This window comes from Gossypium hirsutum, chromosome A08 (assembly GCF_007990345.1).
Source record: "Gossypium hirsutum isolate 1008001.06 chromosome A08, Gossypium_hirsutum_v2.1, whole genome shotgun sequence".
Classification (NCBI taxonomy): Eukaryota; Viridiplantae; Streptophyta; class Magnoliopsida; order Malvales; family Malvaceae; genus Gossypium; species Gossypium hirsutum.
This window is the reverse complement of record NC_053431.1, coordinates 65,890,157-65,901,270: the sequence shown is the minus strand read 5'-3', so window position 1 is coordinate 65,901,270 and position 11,114 is coordinate 65,890,157. Positions and strand designations below refer to the sequence as shown.

Below are 11,114 nucleotides of genomic sequence, written 5' to 3'. Positions count from 1 at the left end.
AACTTTTCGGCATTTCAGCTTTTCGGTATTTCAGCTTTTGTTGATCTACTTGTGTGTGCGGTGTAAGTACAAACCTGGTAAGCGAGCGTGCTACTATTTCCTTAGTCACCAACCTACAAACGATATCACCCTTCAATTAATCGTATACTTAATACATATTTTACCCAAAACCCGAAACCTCACCTTAACCTTACCTTGAACACCAATCCCTAATAGCTTTTCCTTGATCACGTACTCCTTAGATCTGCATTAATCTTACTCATTAAAACCAAATACTAGGGGACTAGCATCCAACATAATTCACCCCCTTATCTCACTTAAGACCATTCGGCCAACCTTAGCCAATAAGAGAGGAATACTTATCAAAATAGCAAAACACCTAAGGAGCAATTCAGCAGAGAGTTAAAATCCGAGATCCGATACTAATTCCCTACCAAAGTTGATTAAAAAGAGTAAGGGAGAGGAGTAATTGGTATTAACAGTACTAGCCAAAAAAGAGATAAGGTACTTACCCCAAAAGAGTGATCGGCCCAAGGGAGATTCCGCTTTTTGGCTTTCAAACTAATATGGTGCATAAGGTTTATTTGGCACAAATTAAAGAAGAAGGGTAAAAGAAAGAATCGGCTAACCCAAAAGGTAAATCAAAATAGATCTAAGGAGAGAAAGAATGGCAAAAGAATCAGCTAGCAAAGATGGAAAAGCCAATCGGCACTAAAAAAAATGAAGAATTTGACATTAGCCTAGGATCCCAACGTAGCACATATTTATAGCCTCTAGCCAAATTGCCTAACCCTCAATTCCCAATTCAGCTCCATCACTTCCCCCTTCTCATCTCCTCGTTTTTCTCCCTGATAACTCCCCAATCTATTTCCTAAATTTTCTCTTCTGAACACTCCCCTTAGAGTCCATTTTCATGCCACTTTCCAACCTTCTAGAAGGCTAAAATTAAACTCCTAAAAAATACTAAGCTAGGATTCGAACCTTGGATCTCCTTGCTAGCCACGAACGCCACCTCCCTACACCCAAAGTGGCGTCACTTAGCCACTCCTCCACAAGGCTTTTTTGATGCCATTTTCCCTATCTGTATTTAAAAGCCCAACTACTCCCAACCCTGATTCTTTTACTATTTAAATTAAAATTCCTCCACCAAAAAACTCGAACCCAAAACTTCTCCAACATACCTCGACACTTCAAATTCCTTAAACCTTTAAAGCCAACAAGTCATTTTTCATTTTCTTGCTCACTTAAAGCCCATTTCATCTAGGCCAAAATTTTGGGGCATTACAACTCTACTCCCTAAAAGAAATTTCGTCATCGAAATTTCCAACTCCTAACACAGACTACCACACCACACTTTCGCTGCGCACTATAATTCCAACTTAGGTAAATAGCACACTATGGGTAAGTACGTACCATTATTTGCCTCTAGAGTGTCTCCATCCTCTTGACAACGTGCTGCATAGACCAAAGCTGGCTATCGTGCCTCAGCATGACCAGCACCTCTACCCGGTTCTCCACAACCCAAATCGTTTCCACCCCTGGCCTGATGACGGCCTCTCAGCAGTTGCTGACCACCCCTCGATGGCTACACACCACCTCGGTCCACTACTGGCATCTGACCTGACATTCTAGAGCAATTCCTGATCCTATGCTTCATAAATCCACAAGCTAAACAAGCTCCCGTCCTCTTCCAACACTCGCCTCCATGGCTTCTCCCACAATTAGCACAAGGTGGCACCCCTGGGTTAACAGCAGGGGGCCCGTTCTAACTAGCCCATTATCTCTGGCCCTAGCCCTAGGCCTCTCTCCAACATCAGGAGTCTCAACCACCCTTTTATTCTTACCCCTTTCTTTTCCCGAATCAGGCGCTCAGCGCGCTTTGTCTCCTTCGCTATCTTTGCTTTCTCCACCAACTCCGAGAAAACTCGCTCATTTTGCGGAGCTATCAAAACCCTGAAGATATCTTTAAATCCATCCTCAAACCTAACGCAACACTCGTAGTCCATTACCACCATAACTCTTGCATACCTACTAAGGCACAGAAATTCCGCCTTATACTCCGCCACAGATTTGTTTCCCTGGGTCAAGTTTAGAAACTCCTTACTTCTAACATCCACATAGCTCGCACCTACATACTTTCCTTGGAACGTAGCTTTGAAGAATGCCCAAGTGACCTGCTTGGGTTGAGTGCCCTCTTTCACTGTCAACCACCACTGGTAAGCTTCCTTATTTAGCAGTGACACTGCCCCTTTTAGCTTTTGTTCAGGTGAACAGTCCAGATCCTCCATTATCCTTTCCGTGGCCTCCAACCAATATTCAGTCACGTTAGGAGCCACACCAGCCAAGCCCTTAAAAATCTCAGCCCCATTTGATCGAAGTCGCTTCGAAAAGGACCTCCGATTTCCCGTGCCATTATTGGGCCCAGCGACCCTCTCCAAAATCCTTAGCATTGCCTGCGACAATGCATCATCCCTCGTGGCTCGATCGTACTGTCCATTCTCAGCCACGGGTGAGGCCGGAGCCTCTTATACTCCAACATTAGGCACATGGCCCGATGCCGACGATTCAGCCCTAACACTTTCGCGGCCTCGGCCACGGCCTCTCGCACCTCTTCTAGCACTCATCGTCGATTCACGTATTTTCTGGATTAAAAATTTTATGAAGTTTTAGTTAGTTCAATAATTAACACGATGTTTTATGGAAGTATTTTAAGAGAAGTTTGTTTTTCGAAAATCCTCTACAGTTTCAGGATCCTATGGGCTTCAGTTCTATTCTAACATAATCATCTAAAGTAGCCCTCTAACTATCTACTGTATAACAATTTAAACAGGCTTATGATCCAAAGAACTTACTTGGTTCGACGTCGGAGACTCAATGTGCACTTAGCAAGACTCCCCTTTTCCAAGACATTGTAAAAATTATATATATATTTAAAAAAAATAAAAACCAAATAAAAAAGCCCACTTCACAGCCCATGTTTTGCAACTTGGGCTCTTATACCACTAAATGTAAACTTTAAACTCGACCCAGACGTTATGGTTGAATTCGGCGTGTCACATTGAAGTGTTTTAGAGAAAACCGTGTTTTCATTGAAAACCCTTCTTAAAATAAAAGAAAATCTTAATAAATAAATAAATAAATAACTCCTTTCAATCACTTGCTTGAAACATAAGATTTGACGAAAACAAGCCACTTAAAAATTTAGTTGCGGAAACGTAAAAAAGATATACTATAGTCTAAGAAACCATGTTCAACTTATTATAATTACATAAAAATAATAATCCAAATATTAACAAAACAGAAGACCTATTACAATCTTATTCGAAAAGTACTAAATGAAATAGAAACTTATATGCTTTAAAGAAAACAAGTCCAAATTATCTTGCTAGCTGGCCACCTAGAGTCCTTCCGAACATCGAACCTTCTACTAAGAATCACTTGAAAATAAAATAAAAGAGGGGTGAGTTTTCGCAAACTCAGTGTGTACAACCCTCGTCGAAAAACAAGCATTCGAAAAAAATCATCATACAACAAACATGCAATGGAATCCTATCCCAATAATCCATCCACTACATACCAGCTCCGTCCCCCATCACACCATGTGGGGATATAAATATCGATCCGCCCAACCGACACATCAATGGTAGCCCGGTTGCGGAACTACGTTCATTTACATATTGGGCTTTAAAAGCCGTCGACAAATCCACGATTGTCAACCAACCATGTGATCCTCATACACGATTGTCAACCAACCATGCGATCCTCATATACTTCCTCCGTTCCATAATTCCCAACCCATATGCAACCTATGCAGAATATCATTTGTATGTAGGAGAAATGCATGTCATATCCATTAAACTTACATTCAACACATAGGGGTATTTTGGTCATTTTTTCCCTTAAGGGCATTTCGGTAATTTTCTTTTTATTACGATTTTCACTTACCTTGGCCTGTTAACAAATCTCGTGAGCTAAGATGAACGAATACTATGCACCAGGTAGGATTCCAGAGTGGAGGAGGTGGGTCATTAAGACCGCTTAAGTACCAGGCTCTCCCTAGACACAATCCTGGACAAGCATATACCCGTTGCCACACCTTACCCCTATGACTTGTCCACAGTCTCAACAATTTAATTAAGTTTTATGTAGTCGTCATATACTAAACCCAAAACCCCTACATACATGAATATGACCCACTAGGCCCAATCTCATTTATATTGCCCATCCGACCAATTTACATTTATATGTCCCATCAGGCCCAATTCGCATTCATATGGCCCATTAGGCCCAAGCTCATTTATATGGCCCATCCGGCCCAAACCACATTATATTCATGCTCACATATAGATTTTCTATTACATAGCATCACTTATCAAATTTTGCCTAATGTGGGCCCAACAACCCGTCGGGCCCATGTAGCCCATTCCAGCCTATTTGGCCTATTCACAACCCAAGTCCATGGAATCACCCATGGGAATCAGGCAACCTATCGGTCTCCCCCTTACGAGTGTTCGCGCACTCACAAGACTTTCGTAGCTAAACTTTCAGCTTTTCGGCATTTTAGCTTTTGCCGATCTACTTGTGTGTGCAGTGTAAGTACACAACTAGTAAACGAGCGTGCTACGGTTCCCTTAGTCAGCAACCTACAAACGATATCACCCTTCAATTAATCGTATGCTTAATACATATTTTACCCAAAAACAAAAACCTCACCTTAACCTTACCTTGAACACCAATCCCTAATAGCTTTTCCTTGATCACGTACTCCCTAGATCTGCATTAATCTTACTCATTAAAGCCAAATACTAGGGGACTAGCATCCAGCATACTTCACCCCGTTATCTCACTTAAGACCATTCAGCCAACCTTAGCCAATAAGAGAGGACCTTAGCCAATAAGAGAGGAATACTTGCCAAAACTGGAAAACACCTAAGGAGCAATTTGACAGAGAGCTGAAATCCGAGATCCGATACTAATTCCCTACAAAAGTTGATTAAAAAGAGTGAGAGAGGGGAGTTATCGGTATTAACAATACTAGCCGAAAAAGAGATAAGGTACTTACCCCAAAAGAGTAATCGGTCCAAGGGAGATTCAGCTTTTTGGCTTTCAAACTAATGTGGTTAATAAGGTTTATTTGGCACAAATTAAAGAAGAAGAGTAGAAGAATGAATCGGCTAACCCCAAGGGTAAATCAAAAGAGATCTGAGGACAAAAAGAATGACAAAAATATCAGCTAGCAAAGATGGAAAAGCCAATCGGCACTAAAATAAAATAAGAATTTGGCATTAGCCTAGGATCCCAAACTCAACACATATTTATAGCCTCTAGCCAAATTGCCTGACCCTAAATTCCCAATTTAGCTCCATCACTTTCCCCTTCTCATCTCCTCATTTTTCTCCCTGTTAATTGACCAATCTATTTCTTAAATTTTCTCTTCTGAACACTCCCCTTAGAGTCCACCTTCACGCCACTTCCAACCTTCTAGAAGGCCAAAATTAAACTCCTAAAAAATACTAAGCTAGGATTCGAACCATGGATCTCCTTGCTAGCTACTAATGCCACCTCCCTACACCCTAAGTGGCGTCACTTAGCCACTCCTCTACAAGGCTTTTTTTATGCCATTTTTTCCTATCTTTATTTAAAAGCCCAACTACTCCCAACCCTGATTCTTTTACTAATTAAATTAAAATTCCTCCACCACAAAACTCGAACCTAGAACTTCTCCAACATACCTCGACACTTCAATTTCCTTAAACCCTTAAAGCCAACACGTCATTCGTCATTTTCTTGCTCACTTAAAATTTTTATGAGACCCAAAGCCCATTTCATCTATGCCCAAAATTCGGGGCGTTACACGTGGGCCCCACACGGGTAGACCACACAAACATGTGGTGATTATTGGGCTAGGCTATGTAGTCCACACAGCCAAGGCCATTTTTAGGTTTCATGGGCCACACAGGCGTGTGGGCCCATATGGGCCGCATTACTGGCCTTGGGCCCATTTTTACTATTTGACTGTTAAGGTTTCACGGGTCGGCCGAGACAACTTTAGACCTACTATTGGGTTGGTAAGTATACCTAGACCCCAATCTGATGAAATGACTATTTTGCCCCTATGAGGTAAAATGAAGAATATGCCCCTATGTTATGTATGACTGTATTGAGCAAGCCATTTTATATATTTTGCATACATGTAGGATATTATGATGTGATGCATGGGGTTGGGTTATTATGATTGGAGGAAGTGTACTATTCTGGCAGCTCTGCTGCAATTTCTGTTTAGTGTCACCACCGGTGCTATTTTTTGTGTGTAGGGATGGGTGGGTTGATTTTATCCCCACATGATGTGTAGGGTTGGACGGAATGGTTTGTAGAGGCTGGTTGGGTAGGATTTTTGTTTGCATATCTATACTGTGACTGCTACTAAATTGGGCTAAGGTCCACACTGATTCTGATATTGTAATGGGCTATGGCCCTATCTGAGATTAAAATGTTACTGAAGTGGGCTTAGGCCCAGACTCTAACTGCCTACTGTATGACCTACTGTTGTTATGGGATTACACACTAAGTTTTCATAAACTTACCCTTCTGTTTACTGCGCAGGTAATCCCTATGAGGGTTGGTATTGTGAAGGACTCAAAGGTGGCCACACAACTGCATGAACTTTTTATTAAATTTTACTTTATAATTTAATTTGGGTATTTGGCTATGTAATAAGGCCTCTTTAATTTTTAACTTTTAATTTTGGATTTGTTTATTATGATTCATATCTGTTAGTAGAAGGACATGAGCATTCAAAATGATAAATGCTTTTCAAACCACCACAAGTACGCATCCTATTTCAAAAAGCTTTCACAAACAAACAACGATTTAAAAAGATAACTACGATTTAATTGATTAAACATTTTGCTAAAACAACTAGGGTTTTTACATTGAACAAAACGACTTAAATACTAGCTAAGATTCAAAGAGAATTAATACAAAAAGGGGTTTTTTTTCAAATGAAATTTTATTTTACGAAAAACACTTTCATGTAACACCGTCAGATTTAGCCATAATGTCTAGACCGGGTTTAGGGTGTTACACGGATCGCCTCCGAGAAGCGCTTATTTAAAGTCTAAGCTCAACTTTACCTTGTATGCGCATGGTTAATTCAGATCTTAATGCTGAAACTGCTCTCTTTCGTTTTCAAAATTAATACCAAGATAAGGTTTGAGTTAAGTATTATTTACCTTAAATGTGTCAAACTCAAAATATGTTACCTTGACTGTACCGTAAATGGGTTCGTTTCGCTTGACTCAAGCTATGAAAGGAAAAATTGTGGATCCGATTTGTCTAGCAGTACTTTGCCCTCAACTTTGAAGTGGTTCATTCTCCTCACATGCTCTTCATGGTGCCGCTTTGTCACTTCATAGTGCTTTTTCTGTTTATCCTCAGCATGCATTCCCTATTCATCTAGTTCATCGAGTTGCACGATTCACTCTTCATATGTTATTTGATTTCTATCACCTTGACTAAAACATTGCTCCAACACATTTTCACGAGGGATTTCCTACAAAGAACGTTGAGCCACATAGTTACTAACAATAACAGGAAATTTAATATCGTCTCACTCAATAGAGACTCTCACAGAATCACTTTCCTGAAGAGTAAACTTTTTGTTACCTATACGAAGCACAAGTTCACCTGTACCAACATCGATAATAGTCCTAGCAGTGGCTAAAAGGGTCGACCTAATATCAATGGTACCTCACTATCCTCATTCATGTATAACACAACAAAATCAAGGGGAATATTAATTTATCGATTTCCATAAGTAAGTCCTCAGTAATACCCTTAGGATATCTAATTGATCTATCTGCTAATTGAATACTCGTCCTAGTGGGTTTGGGTTTCCCAAGACCAAGTTCGTAACATCCCTAACCCGTATCCCTCGCTAGAATAAGGTTACGAGGCAACCGATCAAAGCACAACATATAATATCCATTTCTCATACATGATTCAATTTCACATAAATATCCTCATACATGATTCAATTTCACATAAATATCAATCTAACGTAATTATATTGTCCCTCATAAGGTTCTACGAGACCTAAAAACATGCTTAAACGAGGTTCAGGACTAAACCGATAACATTTGAAACTTTGGAAAACTTATAATATTTTCATGCACACAGGGTTCACACGCCCGTGTGAACAGGCTATGTGCCTCACACAGCCACCACACACGCCCGTGTCATAGGCCATGTAAAAACAGGGCATACATACAGATTTGGGTCACACAGTCAGCCACACGCCCATGTGCCAGCCTATGTGCCACACAAGGCTGGTAGACACACCCGTGTGTCTAGACCGTGTCAAACCTGTAGGGTATACTGACTTAATTCGAAAGGGTACCCCAAGGGCCACACAGCCATGTAACATGACCGTGTGTCGCACACAGTTGAGACACATGCCCGTGTCTCTGCCAGTGTGGACAAAAATAGGCTATTTCCAAAGCCAATTTGCCACCCATTTCTCAAGCACACCTAGCAATCAATATGGTACCACTTCAATACATTTATAGGTAGCCAAAACATTCCAATTCATATATATTTCATGCCATTTATAAACCATTCTCTTAACTACTCAAATCTATAACCAAAACATACCAAATCAATATGCCAAAATCATCAAACTTACATAATTTCTAAATGCATTTCCTTATCATCTTATCATCTATTTCATGCTTCAAATCATACCATTTCATCATATCAAAACCAAGCCACAACATAGTATCATTCAAGTATTAACTCACCAATTGGCAACTAGTTACTTGAACAACCATATAACCATACCAACCAAGCCGAAACATATGACAACTTATACATCATGAATTACTTACCAAACACCTAATTCAAGCCAACTTAAATAGCGATACACACCAACATTTACATCATTTCACAAGCTAATAAAAATGGCTTCTATCATATCTCAAAACTTATCATCAAACTACTAGCCTATACATGCCATATGACACAATTACAAAGCTTCAAAAGTACCAACAAGATGATCAATAGTGTGATGACGTTTCCCGATGATTTCCGAGTCTGAGCTAGCTTTGATAATCTATAAAATAGGGAAACAACACAAAAAGTAAGCTTTAAAAGCTTAGTAAGCCATATACAAATAAAGTCATCTTATGAATAATTGCATATCAATTCAAATATGCTAAGCATAGCTAAACACATACAAGTTCACAAACCATTCTCATTGTACACATATTCAGTATCATAATTGAATTCATCAAATACTTCCATTTCTAATACTCGTATGAATGTCATACATACCTGAGTCACTTAACTCATACACACATTGTTTCTCGACTTGACTTTGCTTGTTTAACCGTTCGGAATCGTTAAGGATACTCAACAATCACATATAGCTCGTACAATGCCATATCCCATATATTGTCTTACATGTTATCACATATCGATGCCACTGTCCCAGACATGGTCTTACACGAAATCGATTAACGATGCCAATGTCCTAGACATGGTCTTACATGTAATCACAATACAATGCCAATGTCCTAAACAAGGTCTTACATGTAACCACATCTCGGTAACCTAATGCCATGATATTCGTATCCTATACTCTTGCTAAGGTTCGTACGGGACTTTCGGATTCCGTAACTTCATTTATTTTTGCTCGTATTTGCTCGTTAAACATTCATAGCAATTCAATAATAATAAAACATATATAATTGAATTCAAAGACATTCATTTGCATATGAACTTACCTCATAGTCGGAATAAAGGGACTGAATCGACTATTCGATAACCTTCGATTTTTCCCGATCTAAATACGATTTCTTTCTTTCTTGATTTATATTCATTCAAAATTAACTCTTTTATTCATCAATTCATTCAATTTCATCCAAAACACACAATTTGGGAATTTTTACACTTTAGCCCCTAAAGTTCCACATTTATTCAATTTAGTCCCTATTTCATAAATACACAAAATTCATTAAATTCAATTTAACCCATGGTTGACTGAATTTGATAGATATCTCTAGAAGCCCAAAACTTTCATTTATTCACACTTTTAGCCCCACATTTTTATCTTTTCCCAATTTAATCCCTGATATGCATTTTTGCTCAAAATCACTTTACAAAACATATATATCCATCACTAAACTTTCATAATTCATTATCAAACATTCAAAAAACACATGAAGTCATCAATGGAAACTTTCAAAACATTAAGAAATTTTGCCAATTAGTCCCTGGGCTAGCTAGTACTCAAAGCAACAATCACAAGAACATAAAAATCATCAAAAACCGAACTCAAATCATTCCTTAATCACAAACAAAAAGTGTCGAACCCTAAAACATGAAAATTCCTTCTTCTTTCTTCTATTATTGATGCAAAAAGACGATAAAATGGCCACCATTATGTTTGTTTTAATTAATAATAACATGATTTATCAATTACCAATATTAACCTTTAATAATAACGTTTAAAAACAATTAATATAAGACCATTTATGATAAATTCCTCTGTCAATGGTCTAATATCAACATAAGGACCTTTCATTTAATGAACCATAGCGGATAGACACTTTTAACTTATAGCATGCTACTTTTGCGTCTTACGCAATATAGTCCTTTCGTCAAATTAAACGCTCAAACGCTAAAATCATTTCACGAAATTTTCACACATACATATTCACATGCTATAAACACCAAAAATAATATTAAAATAATTTTCTAACCTCAGATCTGTGGTCCTGAAACCACTGTTCTGATTTAGCTAAATTAGACTGTTACAACTCTCCCCTTAGGGATTTTCATCCCCGAAAATCTTACCAGTGAATTGGTTTGGATATTGCTTCCTCATTGCATCCTCGGGTTCCCATATAGCTTCTTCAACCCCGTGTCGATGCCATAAGACTTTTACTAATGCTATTCTTTTATTTCTCAGCTCTTTGATCACACGAGCTAAAATTTGTGTCGATTCTTCACTGTATGATAAATCTGATTGAATTTCAACCTCAGAAGGAGAAATAACATGTGACAGATGAGATCGGTATCGTCGAATCATTCATACGTGAAAAACATTGTGAATA

The 11,114-nt window shown here is 38.8% G+C and overlaps 1 protein-coding gene across 1 annotated transcript; it reads right to left on the bottom strand.

Moving 5' to 3' along the window:
- Positions 1-1,769: 1,769 nt before the first annotated feature.
- Positions 1,770-2,288, bottom strand: LOC107955080 (uncharacterized). Its single transcript, XM_016890824.1, has one exon. It carries the CDS (start codon positions 2,286-2,288, stop codon positions 1,770-1,772), a length of 519 nt encoding a protein of 172 aa, XP_016746313.1.
- Positions 2,289-11,114: the final 8,826 nt, after the last annotated feature.

What these genes read in the sequence shown, in the direction of transcription:
- LOC107955080 (XM_016890824.1), bottom strand. Translation starts at nt 2,288, where the DNA reads ATGGAGGATCTGGACTGTTCACCTGAACAAAAGCTAAAAGGGGCAGTG.